We start from the raw sequence: 21096 nt of genomic DNA, 5'->3' as shown, positions 1-21096 counted from the left end.
CAGTATGAGGCTGAAGTTATTGACTATTTTTGTAGGATGCTCTATGTATTTTCTTCGGTGTGTCACACTGTAGACGCTCCCTACACTCTCAGCCACCACTGACCTTGTTTGTGTTTTAACGACGTTTAATTTACGAGTTATTAATTCAGGAAGTTCAAAGCTGCTGATATATTCTCCATCTTTACCGGAGTGGTGTCTCCTCCTCCAGTCTGATGAGTGTTTGCCGTGCTCCAGGACTGTTGGGTGAAATGTGGTCACGGCTGCTTTATAGAGACGTCTACCCGCTGCTGCTGGTTGTCGTTGTGGTGAACGACATACAGGGAAGCACTGCAGCATGATGGTGTGCTGGAAGAAGCTCTCGATGTGTCCCAGCTGCTGGAGAAGACTTCAGACTGGACACCAGCTTCTCTCCATGGAATGACCACGCCCCCTCCTGTTCTCGTCCACAGGTACAATCTGGCCTGCCATCGATTGGAGACCCTCCTGCAGAACATCGACCTGCCGCCTCTCAACAGCGCCAACAACGCCCAGTACTTCTTAAGGAAACCTGACAAGGTGGTGGAGGAGGACCAGCGCGTGTTCTCCGCCTACCAGGACTGCATCCAGCTGCAGCTGCAGCTCAACCTGGCTCACCACGCCGTGCAGCGGCTGCGGGTGTCGTTGGGCGCCAGCCGCGCGTCGCTCCCCACCGCCGCCGGCCCGGACGCCCAGGAGCTGGTTCATAACTCGTCCACGGAGCAGCTGAGGACCATCATCCGCTACCTTCTGGACACACTGCTCAGCCTGCTGCACTCCAACAACGGTGAGCAGCCGTCTGCACACACAAGACACCGCCGTGGTAGAAATGTTTGAATCTCTTGTGCTTCACGCTGTTCATATGTCGGTATTGTCAGGCCACTCCGTGCCCTCGGTGCTCCAGAGCACCTTCCACGCCCAGGCCTGCGAGGAGCTCTTCAAACACCTTTGTATCAGTGGGACGCCGAAGATCCGCCTTCACGCCGGCCTGCTGTTGGTGCAGCTGTGTGGAGGAGAGCGCTGGTGGGGCCAGTTCCTCTCCAACGTCCTGCAGGAGCTCTACAACTCTGAGCAGCTGCTCATCTTCCCCCAGGACAGGTAGGCCCTGTTAACACTGTGTCCCTGCATGGAGACTCTCCAAGTGAACACTGTCTCTGTGGTGTGTTCACTGACCTCAGTGATTCATGAGCTCTGTAGATTAACACTGTTGGCAGTAATTACCACAAGTGTGACCAACTCAAAGCTTTCTAGTTTTTATATGAGGGTTTTATTTAGGGTTGCCTGATCAACTAATTATTTATTAATAAATACACATTAAAATATAGAATTACCTTCTTCAAAGTAATTTTAGAAATATGTCGGTGTCTTAAACTATTCGCTAATAATACGAATAAACCCTTCAGTGCATCATTGTGGTGATAGTTAGACATCGTGGGTGAACAGATGATTTTACTGCAATAAATATCAACACTGTCAGCTCCTGGTCCACCAGACAGGCAGGCAGGCAGACAGGCAGACAGGCAGGCAGGCAGGCAGGCAGGCAGGCAGGCAGGCAGGCAGGCAGGCAGACAGGCAGACAGGCAGGCAGACAGACAGGCAGGCAGGCAGACAGACAGGCAGGCAGGCAGGCAGGCAGGCAGCTGTTAGTTTAGTCAGCAACTTGGTGTTCTCTCCTGATCATTCAGTAAATATAGTACCTGTAGGATGGTCATTGCTCCGGGAGGAAACGGGAAGCCACAGCAGCTCTACCGACCTGTTCTCCACACAGCCAGGCAGTAACTCCGGTGTTGTCTCTTCAGGGTGTTCATGCTGCTGTCCTGCATCGGCCAAAGATCCCTGAGTAACAGCGGTGTGTTGGAGGGCCTCCTCAACCTGCTGGACAGCCTGCTGTGTCCGCTGCAGCAGCCACAAGCTGTCGCTCAGCGCCGGACTGACGGTAATACATGTCACATGACCTGCAGGACATCAGAGTACAGACGGAGACGAATGTGAATGTGTGTCTGAAGTCACACCACGATAGTGTGTGTTTACAGGTATAAGTGTGTGTGTGTGTGTGTGTGTTTTCCAGGGGTTTTGGATATTCCGATGATCAGCTGGGTCGTGATGTTGGTGTCCAGACTGTTGGATTATGTAGCCAGTATAGAAGATGAGGCATCAGGTGGGAAGAAGCACCTCGGAGGAAAAGAGCGGGACAGACCTTTAACAGGTAAATAAAGGAGGTAGAACCGCTAGGTCCTTAGCTTTGACACAGACTGGATATAAAACTACAGACTGGATATAAAACTACAGACTGGATATAAAACTACAGACTGGATATAAAACTACAAACTGGATAATATAAAACTACAGACTGGATAATATAAAACTACAGACTGGATAATATAAAACTACAGACTGGACATACAACTACAGACTGGATATAAAACTACAGACTGGATATAAAACTACAGACTGGACATACAACTACAGACTGGATATAAAACCACAGACTGGATATAAAACTACAGACTGGATATAAAACTACAGACTGGATATAAAACTACAGATTGGACATACAACTACAGACTGGATATAAAACTACAGACTGGACATACAACTACAGACTGGATATAAAACCACAGACTGGATATAAAACTACAGACTGGATATAAAACTACAGACTGGACATAAAACTACAGATTGGACATACAACTACAGACTGGACATACAACTACAGACTGGATATAAAACTACAGACTGGATATAAAACTACAGATTGGACATACAACTACAGACTGGATATAAAACTACAGACTGGACATACAACTACAGACTGGATAATATAAAACTACAGACTGGATAATATAAAACTACAGACTGGATATAAAACCACAGACTGGATATGAAACTACAGACTGGATATAAAAGTGTTCGTAACTTCAGGTCTGTAAAATGGTTCTGATTCAGAAGTATCTTCAGCTGCAATACCAGCGAGTGCCACTAGAGGTCGGCTCCAAAAAGCCTCCGGCTCCATAGACTCCCATTCAACTTCTCTCATCAAATCCAAAGTGAATAAAATGTGTCCATCAGTTATCTCGGTGTTGTTAGCTAAAGTCACTCCTTCTTATTAGTTTTCTGGAGGTCCATCTGAAAATAATCCCTCATTCATTAGAAAAGAAGATTCAAGAAGACCTGTTTTTGGGGGCGTGTCTGTTTGATTGACAGGCCTGTGGTGCAGTCAGGTTACAGCTATCGGTGGGCGGGACGTAGTATCGCCAGGTTTCCGATCAGATCGGTCAGATCCACCGCTGGCTCCTCCCCCAGCTCGTCCAAATATGGTCACTTCCTGCTCCAAACCGCTCCGAACTAACAAGATGGTGACGGACAGAATCTGAACTGGAGGATTCATAACGTTCACAAACCAATGATGACATCACTGATGGATGATGACATCACTGATGGTTGATGGTTGAGCTTTATTGGCCTCTGAAAAGTATTGATTGTAGACACAAGTTCAACGTGAATATTTTAACCTTTCAGCACCAGATGAAGTCCTAAATAAATCAGAAAGTGTTTTTATGAGTGGAGAGCAGTCCTGTGGAACACCTGCTCCACTCCACACCTTCTCTGTCTCAGTGAACTGCTGCATGTTATTGTCCTTCAGGTATTCAGTGGAGCTTCATCAACAACAGTCTGCAGTCTCAGAACTCCAGCAGGTCCGCTAAAGGCAGCAGCAGCCTGGACCGCCTCTACTCCCGCAAGATCCGCAAGCAGCTGGTCCACCACAAGCAGGTAAATGTGTCTCATTCCAGAACCAGTGCTGCTCTACACTTCGGTTTGATGGAGTCCAGTAGTGTGTCTGCAGATGGAGATGGATGTGTGTGCAGCTGGTGGTTTTTGCAGTGCTTATATCTACCGTGCCCTTTTCATTGTAGCAGTTAAACCTATTGAAAGCCAAACAGAAAGCTCTGGTGGAGCAGATCGAGAAGGAGAAGATCCAGAGCAACAAAGGCTCCTCCTACAAGCTGCTGGTGGAGCAGGCCAAGCTCAAACAAGCCACGTCCAAGGTGAACACACACACACACACACACACACACACACACACACACACACACACACACACACACTCTGCAGGAGCTCCGAGACAGTCAGTTACTTCAGGCTGTGAAGGATGTATTCAGGGCTTTTAATCATTTCAGACTCAGCTGTTGTGTTCAAATACTCATTTCACACAAGTTCTGTCACCCTCATGGAATTTTAGTTAGAGTAATTATCATACTGATTAACTGATTAAAGATTTAATGATCTTTTCTGTTCATTTTCTGCCACTTTAGAATTTTTGTTTTATAAAACAGAAGATTAGTAGAGCTGATAGAAGTGATGACTCAACACAAAAGTTTGCATCCTTTCAAAATGATTTTCAGAGTTGTTTGTACGCTTATTACTTGATTTAAAATGGTTGAATAATGCACTCAGTGTGATATAGAGATGTTTGGACTGGTCACTGTTGGGGGAGCACAGGTGCATGAATGGAGGCTGACGGAGGTCGTCCTGCTGCTGTGTCCAGGCTCACTGGGACGGAGCCCTCATTAGTCCACCCGTGCTCTCCTCACAGTGAGGCCAGATGTTCTGCTGGGGGTCACATGAATGAACTCGTGGGCTGCTGCGAACACAGATGTGTGTTCCTGCTGTAATACTCTTCTTTTGACTTCCTCCTCCAGCACTTTAAAGACCTGATCCGTCTGCGGCGGACCGCCGAATGGCCCCGCTCCACGTTGGACACCGAGTCCACCACAGCCAAAGAAGCCCCGGAGGTGGAGCCGCTGCCCTTCACGCTGTCCCACGAGCGCTGCATCTCGGTGGTGCAGAAGCTGGCGCTCTTCCTGCTCTCCATGGACTTCACCTGCCACGCCGACCTGCTGCTCTTCGTGTGCAAGGTATTTAACACACCGGGGACCTGGACTTCCTCATTTCTGTACGGAACCGTTCATAAATCCTTCTGTCGGAAATCCAGGTTCTCGCTCGGATAGCCAACGCAACCAGACCCACAATCCACCTGTGTGAGGTGGTGTCGGAGCAGCAGCTGGAGCGCCTGCTGCTGCTGCTGGTGGGGACCGACTTCAACCGGGGGGACATCTCCTGGGGGGGCGCCTGGGCCCAGTACTCCCTCACCTGCATGCTGCAGGACATACTGGCAGGTGGGTTCATCTGTTTAGCAGCATGTAATACTGAGATCATACAACCAGGTTCCATCTAAATAAAACATGACACCTAAATGTGTTCATATTGTGGAGCAATTCACACGCAAAATATAAAACTTTTTGTTATTGATCTCCATTTCCATGGCAACACATGGCGTATGACTATCAACTGGAAAACACTCAGTAGACTCTTATGTAACGTATGTAATGTTTACTACTCCAGGAAGTAGTCGGACCCCTAGCAACCACCTAGCAACAGGGATGATTTCTAGTCTCCAACTGAATAAATACAGAACATAGAAACACTAAACTGATCAGCTAGCTCAGTCTGGTTGGAACAAAGATATCTGATGAACAAAGATATCTGATGAACTAAGATATCTGGTGAATAAAGATATCTGAGGAACAAAGATATCTGATGAACAAAGATATCTGATGAACGATATCTGAAGGACAACGATATCTGAAGGACAAAGATATCTGACGAACAAAGATATCTGAAGAACAACGATATCTGAAGGACAACGATATCTGAAGGACAAAGATATCCGTGGACTCGTGTTTTTAACATTTTACAACTGTCTCGTGTTAAAACAATTTTTCCTACTCGAATTGCACTTTTTTTCTAATTACCGCAATTTTATGCAAAAAAAAAACCTCATTTAAAATTTAAAAAATGTTATCACAATTTTTCAGAAAATCCGCCACAATGAAACATTTTTCATCGTAACAATCACGAAAAAAGTCAGAAGAATCCTGGAGGGGCTGTGTAATGTTGTGTTTCGTTGTTTTTACCCTCGGGTCCACGTTGTTCCTGTTTGCTGTGTTTGAGTGTACACCTGTGGTCCCGTCAGGTGAGCTCCTGTCTCCGGGCTCCCTGGACATCATGGATGAAGTGGTGGTGGGCGAGGAGGCCGGGGCGTCGTCCTCCTCAGCGGGGGTGGACTCGGACGACTCGCTGGCCCAGCCGGCACCCGTCCCCCTGGTGGAGAGCATCGATGAGGCCCTGGTGCCAGATATCATCGCAGGTACAACCGGGACCTCCTCAATGTTCCAAAGTGCGTGGGTTACCCTGTCCTCTCTCCTACACACACACACACACACATACATACACACAATTGACACCAACTCACACACCTCCCACAACAACAACATACACACCAACACACAGTTGATATCTCCACAATAGAAAGTATGTGTGTGGCTACATGTTCCCTTTTCTTCACAGTTGCATGTTTAACATTTTTCTCCACATTATTATGATGATGATGATGATGATTATTATTATTCATTCTGACTGGTTGTCGTGTCAGCGGTACCTCTTGCAGTGGGAGTTCAGACACGTGGATGTGGACCCTGTTTGCTGTTTGACTTGCACTGGTGGTGTTCCACTGGACCAGTGGCCCGCACTGGGTCTGTGGTGGTGTTCCACTGGACCAGTGGCCCGCACTGGGTCTGTGGTGGTGTTCCACTGGACCAGTGGCCCGCACTGGGTCTGTGGTGGTGTTCCACTGGACCAGTGACCCTCACTGGGTCTGTGGTGGTGTTCCACTGGACCAGTGACCCTCACTCGGTCAGTGTCTGTACTCTCCCTCCAACAGGAAGTATAGGAGTACAGTGTTGGCTGGATCGGCGTTAAAATTGCCCAGTAACGTGCTAAAGAACGAGTCTCTTGCCTGTGTGTTTTTCTAGTGTGCTTGCTTGGCAATATTAAAGCTGTTTTCATTGTCCAAAGGTGCTCCACCTCTGTCATCTTTGGAAAAAGATAAAGACATAGACTTTGACTTGCTACAAGACCTGATGGATGTTGATATTGATCCTTTAGATATTGATTTGGAAAAAGATCCACTCGCTGCCAAAGTGTTTAAGGTATGTCTTCCTCGTATTTCATCATCTTTTCTCTGTAATTCTCTGTGATGACTGGGATGTCTATTCATGTGAGGACTCCGCTGTTACGCAGCTACAGCAACTATGACAGCTCAACATGTCAGACAGGACTGGACAATAAAGAGATGATGTTTTAACAGGGAGCAAGTCAAGACAAATACTCTAAAATAGGTTTATTTTCCGACAGGAAATTAATTACAACATTTCACTAATTTTTATTATGAAAAAAAACTGTAATATGCGATAAACCTGGGATTTTAGAAGAAAAGACAATATTTTAACAATAAAGTGAAAAAAGTGATTTTAACAATAAAGTCATAATTTAATTTGCGGTTCCAATAGCTGAAGATGAGGTTTTTTTTCATTTATTTTTTTATGAGAAAGTCATATAAGTTAAAATTTTACAAAGAAAAACTTCAGTAATTGTTCAAAAAAAAAAAAGGTATATTATGTATCTTTTGTGTGTGCAGAATTACATAAGTCTTAAAATATTTGAAATAAAAATTGCAGCGTATTTTATGATATGACGGCTTCTCATAATTATACAACAGTTCACATTTTTATAAAAACTTTTCTGACAACTGAATAACTCGGTGTCAAATATTTGACTACAGCAGCTTCATAAATTCTAAAATTAGCTTTATTTTTTTAATCCATTTGATGTCTTCGCTAAAGTCACCTCCCTACCGAGGTTTTGGTTTTCCATTTTATATTATTTTAAACAGTAGATTAATGACAGTGATAATAACTGCTGCTATGGATGCAGCTGAAGTCCAAACTTAGATCCTGATAAAGCTTTTAATGAACAGATTCTTTAAACTTCCTCACTTTCACTGTTACAGTCACCTGATCTTACAAATTAGGTTTAAATCACGACTCCATCAGTGTTTAATTCATGTTTAAAGGGGACTTAAACTGCTGTAAAAGTACTGTTAGCGTCACACAGAACAACTTGTACTGATGTAGAAACTTCAGGCTGAATGTTTAAGTGAACTAAAGTAAAGTGAATTTGTCTGCTTTGTTCTCTCTGTTGAAGCAGCAGTTACTGTGAACCACTAAATGAAAAGTGTTGGAAAAGTGTTGGATTTAAAAGTGAATGTTGGATTTAAAAGTGAATGTATGAAGGACCGTCTAATCCTCTCATGTCTGTCACGCCTTCTTCTAACTTTCCCTCAGCCGATAAGCAGCACCTGGTATGACTACTGGGGCGCTGACTACGGCACGTACGGGTACAACCCCTACATCGGAGGGGTTGGTATCCCAGTGTCCAAACCTCCGGTAGCTGCTGAAAAGCCGGGGTCACAGGGTCTGTCGGTCTCCGTGTCACAAGGTAAGCAAACGCCTAAACATGTTCTCCTCTCCAATACTTCAACCGGGGATTTTTCTTTACCTCTGACCTCCTGCCTCAATGTTTCACAGCACTGGACGCCCGGCTGGAAGTGGGCCTGGAGCAGCAGGCCGAGCTGATGCTCAAAATGATGGCCACACTGCAGGCTGACTCCATTCTACAGGCCCTCACTTCAACCTCATCCACAGGTAAACACACAGCACCCACTACAGCAGGGAATTCTTCTTTAACGTAACACAACCGGTGCTCAGCAACCCACACATCGGTTCTGTCTTCAGTGTCAGTAAATGTCACGGCTGTAAGATGTGTGTTCTGTGTGCCTTCCAGTGAGCCAGGCCTCCAACGGGACTGATGACTCCCTGCTGAGAGCTCTGCATGGTGGAGGCTCTCCTCCAGGCAGCAGCCTGATGGTCCAGCCCTCATCCATCCCCATCCTCAGTGCCTGCTTTAACAAGCTCTTCTCCATGCTGCAGGTCCACCATGTACAGGTGAGCTTCACTACAGGTCCAGAGACAGGACTTAAACAGTTCACCTGTTAACATATTATCTGTAGAGGACTTAAACAGTTCACCTGTGTAAGGGATTATGTCTGAGTGATCTGGATGTGACCACTGAACCGTGCTGTCTGTGCTCTCAGCTGGAGTCCCTGCTGCAGCTGTGGTTGACCCTCAGTCTCAACACGTGTTCTAGTGGCAGTGAAGAGAGCGGGTCGGACATCTTTCTGTTCAACGCCAGCCGAGTGCCGACCATCCCGCTGAACCAGGGTCAGGACTCCTCACACGCGCACACACACACACACACACACACACACACACACACACACACACACACACACCTGCCATGTAGTTTACTGCTATTTTATTACTTTTCTATTATTTCTATTATTATCTTATTGCTTCCTGTATGCTGCTGTAGCGAAAAAATTTCCCCTCTGGGATTAATAAAGTAACTACCTAACCTAACCTAGAGAGCCTCCCTGTGTTCAGCCTCACTCAGTGTTCCTTCTGTCTGCTCAGCCTCCATCAGCAGCTTCCTCACCGTGCTGGCCTGGTATCCCAACACCTCCCTGAGGACATGGTGTCTGGTGCTGCATTCTCTCACCCTGATGACCAACATGCCGGCCTGCGGTCAGTCCTCTCTTCTCTGTCCTTCTGTCTGCTGTGTGAAGACTTGAATGGTGACCGTGTTTCCATGTAGGCTGCAGGTCACATGGACAGAAGGTCTAGTTCAACTGAAACTATGAAACTTCACCAAATATCAGCACAACAACACCTCTAATATACTTTGAGTTTTGATGTCATGCTGATGTGTCCATCATTTTTACAACTACAATAATTAGTTGCTTCATCAATGAATCAAACAGTGTATTATTAATATTATTTAAAACCGTTTTCAGTCACAGAAAACGATCAATCAAGAAAACAATCTAATAATGAGTAATACAAATAGATATTAGTTACAGCCACCAACCTTCATGTCTCACGAATCTGTTCCAGATTTACATTTTCTTATATTATTTTACTAAATATGTTTATTGGCTGTTTAAAGATTTGATGTTTGTAGATAACTTTGGGTGTCAGAGCATCCCTGAATGTAACGTGGAGATTAGATGATGCTCAAAGTTTCATGATCCCGGACAATAAGCCACACTACCTTCAACAATAAGAGGACAAACTGTGGTGGATCAGCTTGTCAGAGAACATTTAAGTCTCTTCATTGTGTGCTGAAATAACTGAGGGCCAAAGAATTCAGGGTCCAAAGTGTGTGTGAGTACGAAGCAGAGAGAAGCTGTCGTGGCTCTGCTCTCTGAGTGACTCAGATGAACCCTGTGTTTGAACCTGCAGCCTCCAGCAGCGGTTTGAGCTCTCAGGAGAGCACAGCTCAGCAGATGGTGTCTGAGCCCACCCTGGTGCACGTGTTGGTGCGCTTCCTGTCGGGCACCAGCAACAACGGGACGAGCCAGCACAGCTCTCAGGTGGGACCCACCGCCACCCAGGCCATGCATGAGTTCCTGAGCCGCCTGCAGGTCCACCTGTCCTCCACCTGTCCCCAGATGTTCAGCGAGTTCCTGCTCAAGCTCATGCACATCCTGTCTACGGAGAGGTACGCCTTTCTTCATCTTCAGTCCGCGTTGTTTGCGTATTACAGGACTAATGAAACCATGAGTCCTGGAACTAACGGTTGATTTGATGCCACAGGGGTCCGTTCCAGGCGGGCCAGGGTCCACTGGACGCCCAGGTGAAGCTGCTGGAGTTCACTCTAGAGCAGAACTTCGAGGTGGTGTCGGTGTCCACCATCTCCTCCGTCATCGAGTCCATCACCTTTTTAGTCCACCACTACATCACCTGCTCGGACAAGGTGGTGTCCCGCAGCGGCTCCGACAGCTCGGTGGGGGCCCGCGCTTGTTTTGGCGGTCTGTTCGCCAACATCATCCGTCCGGGAGATGCCAAAGCCGTGTGTGGAGAGACCACCCGCGACCAGCTGATGTTCGACCTCCTGAAGCTGGTCAACGTGCTGGTGCAGCTGCCTCTGTCGGGGGACAGAGAGTTCAGCGGGCGGCTGCTGTCGGCTGCCAGCGGAGCAGCGGACAGCAGCGTGTCCGACGAGGAGAAGGTCTGCGGCAGCAAAGACAGCGTGGCCGGCGGGTCGGTGTCCAGCCAGGGTCCTCCTGCAGGCGTGGCCGACCTGGTGTTGGCCAATCAGCAGATCATGAGCCAGATACTGTCAGCGCTGGGCCAGTGCAACAGCAGCGCCATGGCCATGATCATCGGTAAGAAGTATCAGCTGAAGCATATTTCAGATCATCACCTGTAGCTCTGGTTCAGGTTCACTCACACGTTTCAGGACACAGATCTCAGGCACCCTCAGCAGCGTCTCGTACACACTACCAGCTGCTGGTGGAGCTTTAGGATGCCACATGTTTACCTCACTACCTGGTGAAACAGAGAGAGCTAAAATGAATGCTTTGATTTGTTCTTTTGATGTGGCTGAGTTAAACCCAGTGATTTTATGTAGCCGGGTGGGCAGCCTGTATATGAAGAGAGCTGCACTATAATTATGTGTGATTATGTTCTGAATCAGCCACGTGTGCAGTGCATCCTGAAACAGAGAAAGACCAGCAGCTATAATATGGCTCTTATGGCATAATGATAAATACTCATATGTAGAGTAACTGCAGCTTCATTTTTAACATTAGCCGACATGGGCAGTTGACATATGATTACTGGTTCCAACAGACAAAGTGGAGGATAAGTCACCTCCGCTGCGAGCTGACGGTTCTGTGTGTTCTCCAGGAGCCAGCGGTCTCCACCTCACCAAACACGAGAACTTCCACGGCGGGCTGGACGCCATCTCGGTGGGCGACGGTCTGTTCACCATCCTCACTACCCTCAGCAAGAGGGCCACCTCGGTGCAGGTCATGTTACAGCCCATCCTCACGTACATGGCCTGTGGCTACATGGGCAGACAGGTGAGCGGCAGGTGTTTGAGCTTTGATATTCAAATGCTTTTTAACACACACAGAGAACAAATCTTTCATGTGGTATTATTGTGGTCTGTTCTTCAGGGGTCTCTCTCCACCTGTCAGCTGTCGGAGCCTCTTCTGTGGTTCATCCTCCGAGTGTTGGACACCAGCGAGGCTCTCAAGGCCTTTCATGACATGGGTGGGTGTACACAGCACTCACTGTTCTCATACCTACAACCCCCTTTCCAAACAAGTTATATAAAATGTAAATAAAGACAGAATGCAATGATTTTAAAATTAGAAATCTATATTTAATTGAAAGCAGACCAAAGACAACATGTTAAATGTTGAAACTGAAATTTTGTATTGTTTCATGAAAAATATCTGCTCATTTTGAAGTTGATGCCAGCAACACGTTGAGATCATGTTCATCACTGAGCTGCATCACCTCTTCTTTTAACAACACTCTGTAAACCTTTGGGAACTGAGGAGACCAGTTTCTTGAGTTTTGAAAGTGAAATGTGGTCCCATTTTTGCCTGACAGAGGATTTCAGCTGCTCAACAGTTCAGGGTCTCCTTTGTCTTATTTTTTTTGTTTCATGATGCTACAGATGTTTTAAATATGTGACAGGTCTGGACTGCAGGAGGCCAGTTTAGTTCTGTTTGTATTTACATTTTACACATCGTCCCAACGATTTTGGAAGCAGGGTTGTAATTTACCGAAGACTAAACATTCCTGGTTACTATGTGTCACACTGATGTGTTCAAAATACAGATAATAAAACAGTGTTCAGAAAACTGCTGCAGAAGTCCCATATTTTCACTCTGCATTGATTTAACCTTTATTCAAAAGTTGCGCTTACAAACTGTCCCAGTGAGTCTGATTCTGAAAAGTTTTTCTAGCTGAATATAGATGTTATTCCCTCCACAGTTTTTTTTTTTTTTTTTTTTAATTACCCAGAGTTAAAGATCTTTCATAGGTTTCACACAAAGTGAAGCACGGCTCTGTGACATTAAGAAAGGATTGTAGTTGTGGTATAACTCCGATTTATGAGAAACCATAACTTTGTCTCCTACCAGGCGGTGTCCAGCTGATCTGTAACAACATGGTGACCAGCACCAGAGCCATCGTGAACACGGCCCGCAGCATGGTGTCCACCATCATGAAGTTCTTGGACTCTGGTCCTGGAAAGGCAGCAGACGGAAACCTGAAAGCCAGAGTGATGACCTCAGAGCCGGACAATGCAGAGGGACTCCACAACTTCGCTCCTTTAGGTGTGTACATTCACTTTGTTCCCTCTGTTACGTCCAATGGAACAATATTTCTCCTGTAATAAAACTCCTCTCTGATGCGTGCTGATGTTTGTCCCTCCTCAGGCACCATCACCTCCAGCAGCCCCACAGCTCAGCCGGCAGAGGTCCTCCTCCAGGCCACTCCGCCCCACCGCCGGGCCCGCTCCGCAGCCTGGTCCTACATCTTCCTACCGGAAGAGGCCTGGTGTGACCTCACCATCCACCTCCCCGCTGCTGTGCTGCTGAAGGAGCTCCACATCCAGCCACACCTCGCCTCCCTGGCCAGTGAGTAGCTCCCAGTCTGATAATGAAACTACACACTTACTACCATGTTTCCAGAACAGTTGGGACGCTGTGTAAAATGTAAATAAAAACAGAATGCAATGATTTAAAAATGATGTAAACCAATATTTAATTGAAAATAGACCAAATACAAAATATCAAATGTTGAAACTGAAATTTGTTAGTTTTTATGAAAAATATCCACTCATTTTGAATTTGATGTCAGCAACACGTCTCTATAAAGTTGTTCCAGGATGATGTTCACCACTGAGCTGCATCACCTCTTCTTTTAACAACACTCTGGAAATGTTTGGGAACTGAGGAGACCAGTTTCTGGAGTTTTGAAAGTGAAATGTGGTCCCATTCTTGCCTGATATAGCACTGATAACAAGCTGGATGGTCCCGCTCCTCTTTAACCTGGAGGATGCAGCGTCCATGATTTCCAAACAGAATCTCAGATTGTGATCCATCAGACCTCAGGACAGTTGTCCACTTCACCTCAGTCCATCTTCAATGATCTCGGTCCAGAGAAGGCGGCGGTGTTTCTGGATCATGTTTCTATCTGGTTTCTTCTTTGGAGAGTTTTAACAGCATTTGTGGACGCAGCGATGAACTGTGTTCACAGACGATGGTTTTCACAAGTGTTCCTGAGCCCATGCAGTGATTTCCACTTTCCAACTTTTTTTAAAATGTGTTGCTAGCATCAAATTCAAAATGTGCATATATTTTTCATAAAACTGTAAAATTCAACATTTGATATGTTGTCTTTATTTGATTTTCAATTAAATATGGGTTTATGTGATTTGCAAATCATTTCCTTCTATTTTTATTTACATTTTACACTGCATCACAACTTTTTGGGTTTTACATGTTTCTCCAACAAACGTCTTTTCATCTCATCTGGATGAAATCCGCAGAGTCGTTCTTTAACGTTCTGCTGTGTCTTCCTCCAACCAGCCTGCCCATCGTCGGTCTCCGTGGAGATCAGCGCTGACGGGGTCAACATGCTGCCGCTCTCCACGCCGGTCATGACCAGTGGCCTGACCTACATAAAGATCCAGCTGGTGAAGGCGGAGGTGGCATCAGCTGTTTGTCTGAGGCTGCACCGGCCTCGTGATGCCAGCACATTGGGTCTGTCTCAGATCAAACTGTTGGGTCTGACGGCATTCGGTAACACCTCCTCCGCAACAGTGAACAACCCCTTCCTGCCCTCTGAGGACCAGGTCTCTAAAACCAGGTAACAGCGATGGCTCCTGGACTGACGGTGTGTCCTTCGATTTAGATGTGGGTGGTGTGACTGTTTGTTTTCCCCGTACAGCATCGGGTGGCTGCGTCTTCTCCACCACTGCCTGACCCACGTCAGCGACCTGGAGGCCATGATGGCCAGCGCTGCTGCCCCGACCGCCAACCTGCTGCAGACCTGCGCCGCGCTGCTCATGTCGCCTTACTGCGGCATGCACTCGCCCAACATCGAAGCCGTGCTGGTGAAGATCGGCCTGCAGTCCACTCGCATCGGACTGAAGCTCATCGACATTCTGCTGAGGAACTGCGCCGCCTCTGGCACCGACCCTGGCAGTGAGTCTCCCACCACTGCATCCCTGCTGACATTCAGTCGGAGGCAGGACATCCTCAAAAAGTCCTTAAAAAGCATAAAAACTCCTCAAATGTCTAATCAATCGTGAAGAGCTTCTTAAATGAAGTTATTAGACTTTGAATGACAGACAATGTCGTGTTTCTGCTAATGAAAGTGTTTTTGTAGCCTTAGCTCACCGGGCTGGCTGGTGATATGTCTCTTCTGTCCAATAGGCTTCACTGACTAGTGGCTGCAGGTGATTAGTGCAGTCGAGTGAGAAAGTTCTTACTGAATTACATTTGATAGCCCAACCTGACCTGAGTCTGGGTCTCCGTCACAGACTGGATATAAAATTACAGACTGGATATAAAACTACAGACTGGATATAAAACTACAGACTAGATATAAAACTACAGACTGGATATAAAACTACAGACTGGATATAAAACTACAGACTGGATATAAAATCACAGACTGGATATAAAACTACAGACTGGATATAAAACTACAGACTGGATATAAAACACAGACTGGATATAAAACTACAGACTGGATATAAAATTACAGACTAGATATAAAACTACAGACTGGATATAAAACTACAGACTGGATATAAAACTACAGACTGGATATAAAACACAGACTGGATATAAAACTACAGACTGGATATAAAACTACAGACTGGATATAAAACACAGACTGGATATAAAACTACAGACTGGATATAAAACTACAGACTGGATATAAAACACAGACTGGATATAAAACTACAGACTGGATATAAAATTACAGACTAGATATAAAACTACAGACTGGATATAAAACTACAGACTGGATATAAAACTACAGACTGGATATAAAACACAGACTGGATATAAAACTACAGACTGGATATAAAACTACAGACTGGATATAAAACACAGACTGGATATAAAACTACAGACTAGATATAAAACTACAGACTGGATATAAAACTACAGACTGGATATAAAACTACAGACTGGATATAAAATCACAGACTGGATATAAAACTACAGACTGGATATAAAACTACAGACTGGATATAAAACACAGACTGGATATAAAACTACAGACTGGATATAAAACACAGACTGGATATAAAACTACAGACCGGATATAAAATTACAGACTGGATATAAAACACAGACTGGATATAAAACTACAGACTGGATATAAAATTACAGACTAGATATAAAACTACAGACTGGATATAAAACTACAGACTGGATATAAAATTACAGACTGGATATAAAACACAGACTGGATATAAAACTACAGACTGGATATAAAATCACAGACTGGATATAAAACTACAGACTGGATATAAAACTACAGACTGGATATAAAACTACAGACTGGATATAAAATTACAGACTAGATATAAAACTACAGACTGGATATAAAACTACAGACTGGATATAAAACACAGACTGGATATAAAACTACAGACTGGATATAAAACTACACGCTGTTTTACATCCAGTCTGTGTTTTATATCCACAGACTGGATAAAGTGAATAAAATGTGTCCATCAGTTATCTCGGTGTTGTTAGCTAAAGTCACTCCTTCTTATTAGTTTTCTGGAGGTCCATCTGAAAATAATCCCTCATTCATTAGAAAAGAAGATTCAAGAAGACCTGTTTTTGGGGGCGTGTCTGTTTGATTGACAGGTCTGTGGTGCAGTCAGGTTACAGCTATCGGTGGGCGGGACGTAGTATCGTCAGGTTTCCAATCAGATCGGTCAGATCCACCGCTGGCTCCTCCCCCAGCTCGTCCAAATATGGTCACTTCCTGCTCCAAACCGCTCCGAACTAGCAAAGATGGTGACGGACAAAATCTGAACTGGAGCCAAAGGAGCGACTTTAGCTAACTGTGTTAACACGTCTACATAATGAACGTAGATAAACTTTCATGTACAGAAAAATGTGCAACAATGATTAAATGTAGCAGATCTGAGTGGGAGATGATTTAAACTCGTGCAGAAAAAAAGCTTGTTGTGAAGTGTCTCCTGAATCTGTGTTCTGTCTCTGCAGATCTGAACAGCCCTCTGCTGTTCGGGCGACTGAACGGCCTCTCGTCAGACTCCACCATCGACATCCTGTACCAGCTGGGCACCACACAGGACTCTGGAACCAAAGACAGGTACTGGAGGCAGTCTGCCCTTTACTGCTCCTTTAAGAACCACTGAGAAACAGTCCTCCCTCTCAAGGTGATACTCCAGACAGACCCATCAGCTCCGAGCAAAGAGCGTCCTGTAACTCTCCTCCTCATCTTTTACTGTCACCTGCTTCTGTTTGTTGCATATAAATCGAGCGGTCTGAAGGACTGAGGATGTTATTTTTAACCTTGTGCTGAGTTATTTATCTGCGTCCTGACTCTGAACCCTCTCTAGGATCCAGGCTCTCCTCCAGTGGGTCCACGACTCGTCCCGAGTGGCGGCACACAAGATGAGCGGTCCGATGGGATACGCGGCAGCGTCCTCCTCCGCCTCCTCCTCCTCCTCCTCCAGGGAGTACGGGCTCCTCATGCCGTCGCCCTCCCACCTCCACTGTGTGGCGGCCATCCTGTGGCACAGCTATGAGCTGCCGGTGGACTACGACCTGCCCGCACTACTTGACAGAGAGCTCTTTGAGTGAGTGCCTGCATCAATCATAACTACTATACCCATCTACAGGGAAGAATCTCTCACATTTACTCACAATGATGCTTTTCCTCCTCCAGGCTGCTGTACAACTGGTCCATGTCACTGCCCTCCAACATCGTGCTGAAGAAGGCCGTGGACAGCCTGCTGTGCTCCATGTGTCACATCCACCCTAGCTACTTCTCCCTGCTCATGTCCTGGATGGGTATCGTCTCAGGTCCCAGCGCCACCCACTGTCAAGCCCAGCAGCGCCGCCTGGCCATGACCGACGACGGCAAGAAGCAGCACGACGCCACCGCCAACGCAGCGGGACTCACGGACGACTCCAAGCACGCCAGACCCCCCGTCAGCCTGTCTGAGTCGCAGCTCACCACCCTGGCGGCGGCCTCCCAGTCTCCAGGAGCCATCGAGCAGCTGCTGGACTCGGGCCTTCCCTCGCTGCTGGTCCGCAGCCTGGCTCAGTTCTGCGTCGGCCTGCTGTCCAGCGCCGACCTCCCTCTACCTGCCGGACAGGCCGAGAGACGCCACCACCACCACCACCACCACCACCACCACTACCACTCGCCGTCCCTGTCCTCTCACGCTCGGCCCCCGCTGGCCGCCGAGCTGGCCGCCCCGGTGCTGCGCTTCCTCACGGAGGTGGGCAACAGCCACGCCATGAAAGACTGGCTGGGAGGACCCGAGGTCAACCCGCTGTGGACGGCGCTGCTCTTCCTGCTGTGCCACTCCAGTGCCAGCGCCGGTGCCGGTGCCAACGCAGGCTGTCAGCCCCTGAGCTCGACGTCTGCAGCAGGTCCCCCCCGTCCCCAGACGCAGCCCTCAGGCTCACGCTTCTCCCTGGCTTCGTCCGGACAGGCGGGCGGGCTCACCACGCAGCAGAGGACGGCTCTGGAGAACGCCACGGTGGCCTTCTTCCTCCAGTGCATCTCCTGCCACCCCAACAACCAGCGGCTCATGGCTCAGGTGGGCTTTCACTCCACCACTGTACACACACGGTCTGGGAAGGTTCTAAAAGTTATTGCTGTTAGAAAATGTTCTGAGAGTGAGAACTCTTCGAGGTATCAGTGACAGACTTCCTTCAGTTTGTGTGTTGGTATTCTGAGACTTTGTTGTGGCTGCAGGTCCTCTGTGAACTCTTCCAGTCGGCTCCTCAGCGAGGGAACGTGCCGATGTCCGGAAACATCTCAGGCTTCATTCGAAGGCTCTTCCTGCAGCTGATGCTGGAGGACGAGAAGGTTACAGTCTTCCTGCAGTCTCCCTGTCCGGTGGGTGATGTTCTGTCAGTTTGTTCAGTTGTGTCTGAGCTTCAAAAACAGGTCTTCTTGAATCTTCTTTTCTAATGAATGAGGGATTATTTTCAGATGGACCTCCAGAAAACTAATAAGAAGGAGTGACTTTAGCTAACAACACCGAGATAACTGATGGACACATTTTATTCACTTTGGATTTGATGAGAGAAGTTGAATGGGAGTCTATGGAGCCGGAGGCTTTTTGGAGACGACCTCTAGTGGCACTCGCTGGTATTGCAGCTGAAGACACTTCTGGATCAGAACCATTTTACAGACCTGAAGCTACGAACACTTTTATATCCAGTCTGTAGTTTTATATCCAGTCTGTAGTTTATATCCAGTCTGTAGTTTTATATCCAGTCTGTAGTTTATATCCAGTCTGTAGTTTTATATCCAGTCTGTAGTTTATATCCAGTCTGTAGTTTTATATCCAGTCTGTAGTTTATATCCAGTCTGTAGTTTTATATCCAGTCTGTAGTTTTATATCCAGTCTGTAGTTTATATCCAGTCTGTAGTTTTATATCCAGTCTGTAGTTTATATCCAGTCTGTAGTTTTATATCCAGTCTGTGTGGCACTGAGCCCGATGTAGTGTTCTACGCTGTCCACCAGGGACCAGCACAGCAGTATAGAGCCAGCAGAGTGATTCAAACCAGCGTTGTGTGTCCTCGGTGACATCCTCGTTACTACACACCCCGTGATTGGCTGTCAGCAGCTATTTTAGGAGAGTGTGTCGGCCAGCGAGGTGAACAGAAAACTGTATTAATTACCCAGAACGAGGTGTTTCAACAGCTGAGCTATTTCACTGTTCTCATCACCATTATTATAGGATGTTCTGTCTTTCTGCCTGCAGACGGGACGGCAGCTGACGAGGTCTCAGCTGTCTTTACATTTTATACAGATGTTTATTTTAGTTTTGGTTATTCGTTTTTATTTGTACTAAAGAAACATGAAAATGTGTCGTCACTGCTGTTATTTTTAGACAGAAATCAAATGAATAAATTAAATGTTTGAGAAAAATAAAACGAGTAAATTATATGTTTTAGAGAAAAATAGAAATGAATAGATGAAATTATTTCGAGGACTCGGGACAGGAAACCTGACTCGGACTGCTTTGTCTGCTGCACTGGATTGATTCTCTGTCTGTGTTGTTCATTGTGTCTCTACAGTGACGTGTCAGCTCTGTTAGTTTGAGTGTTGTGTGTCTGTATGTGTAACTTTGTCAAAGGTTTGTAGATGAACTGTGTAGCTGAGACCTCTGACACCTGCTCCATGTCTGATCACGAGTATTATGTTGGTCTGCATGTTCTTTATCTTGATGACGACTAACCTTTGACCTTCTCTTCCTCTCAGTTATATAAAGGACGCATCAATGCCACCAGCCACATGATCCAGCATCCCATGTACGGGGCAGGTCACAAGTACCGCACCCTCCACCTGCCCATCTCCACCACGCTGGCTGAAGTCCTGGACCGGGTGTCGGGTAGGTTTGAAGCTCCTGTGTGCAGCATGAGGCGTGACCTTTGTGTGAGTAGAGGAAGAAGTGGAGCCGTGGATGTGTGACGGGATTTATTCAGCTCACTGTAGCACAAACAGGAACTTCTGATCTTCTTATTTGAATTCCAACCTGCTGGGAGCTGCAGCATTACCCGTGGGCCCTCAGTCAGCTGTGTGCATGATGAATGGATCACCTCATGGGACCTTGAACATCTGATAGAAAGCCTGATACACTGCTGCTGCTGTCTGAGAGGCATACCATCTACTGCCTGTTGGAAAATATCCACTTTCTAAGCCTTCTAATACTAGTTTTTACCAAAGAAAGGAAGAACCATCCAAGCATTGTATTTAAGACAACAAATTATTAAAATATTACAGATCTGTTAGTGGTCTAGTCTGTGAACTCTGAGGATCAGCAGTCAGGTGTTTTCAGTCAGTGGGATCATCAATCAGTCAGATTCAATTCAATTCAATTTTATTTATATAGCGCCAAATCACAACACAGGTTATTTCATGGCACTTAACACATTAAAGTCTTTACAGCAGAACTTTACAATATTATACAGAGAAACCAACAATTCAACAATTCCCACATAAGCTAGGAGGAAA

The 21096-nt window shown here is 46.3% G+C and overlaps 1 protein-coding gene across 7 annotated transcripts in view; it reads left to right on the top strand.

Annotated features, from left to right (window-relative positions):
* Positions 1 to 21096, top strand: part of birc6 (baculoviral IAP repeat containing 6) — a 102341-nt gene that overhangs the window by 38330 nt on the left and 42915 nt on the right. For 3 of the 7 annotated variants that reach the window (XM_069141874.1, XM_069141871.1, XM_069141869.1), the window contains exons 29-56: positions 450 to 802; positions 894 to 1113; positions 1815 to 1951; positions 2084 to 2221; positions 3659 to 3786; positions 3930 to 4061; positions 4716 to 4931; positions 5009 to 5192; positions 6050 to 6253; positions 6931 to 7064; positions 8259 to 8412; positions 8502 to 8618; positions 8758 to 8918; positions 9068 to 9194; positions 9447 to 9557; positions 10275 to 10533; positions 10629 to 11200; positions 11667 to 11899; positions 11996 to 12092; positions 12974 to 13168; positions 13271 to 13471; positions 14426 to 14705; positions 14787 to 15043; positions 17096 to 17204; positions 17455 to 17694; positions 17784 to 18666; positions 18825 to 18968; positions 20344 to 20473. In XM_069141874.1, coding sequence (XP_068997975.1) covers positions 450 to 802; positions 894 to 1113; positions 1815 to 1951; positions 2084 to 2221; positions 3659 to 3786; positions 3930 to 4061; positions 4716 to 4931; positions 5009 to 5192; positions 6050 to 6253; positions 6931 to 7064; positions 8259 to 8412; positions 8502 to 8618; positions 8758 to 8918; positions 9068 to 9194; positions 9447 to 9557; positions 10275 to 10533; positions 10629 to 11200; positions 11667 to 11899; positions 11996 to 12092; positions 12974 to 13168; positions 13271 to 13471; positions 14426 to 14705; positions 14787 to 15043; positions 17096 to 17204; positions 17455 to 17694; positions 17784 to 18666; positions 18825 to 18968; positions 20344 to 20473 — 6116 coding nt within the window. The remainder of the gene's footprint in view (positions 1 to 449; positions 803 to 893; positions 1114 to 1814; positions 1952 to 2083; positions 2222 to 3658; positions 3787 to 3929; positions 4062 to 4715; positions 4932 to 5008; positions 5193 to 6049; positions 6254 to 6930; positions 7065 to 8258; positions 8413 to 8501; positions 8619 to 8757; positions 8919 to 9067; positions 9195 to 9446; positions 9558 to 10274; positions 10534 to 10628; positions 11201 to 11666; positions 11900 to 11995; positions 12093 to 12973; positions 13169 to 13270; positions 13472 to 14425; positions 14706 to 14786; positions 15044 to 17095; positions 17205 to 17454; positions 17695 to 17783; positions 18667 to 18824; positions 18969 to 20343; positions 20474 to 21096) is intronic. The other 4 variants (XM_069141870.1, XM_069141875.1, XM_069141872.1 and 1 more) reach the window with 4 other exon arrangements.

Source organism: Embiotoca jacksoni, unplaced genomic scaffold, assembly GCF_022577435.1.
Source record: "Embiotoca jacksoni isolate LCO1_2020_lvr unplaced genomic scaffold, fEmbJac1.0.p SCAF_92, whole genome shotgun sequence".
In the NCBI taxonomy this organism is placed as follows: domain Eukaryota; kingdom Metazoa; phylum Chordata; class Actinopteri; family Embiotocidae; genus Embiotoca; species Embiotoca jacksoni.
The sequence above is the reverse complement of the archived record's forward strand: the minus strand, read 5'-3'. Positions and strand labels throughout refer to the sequence as shown.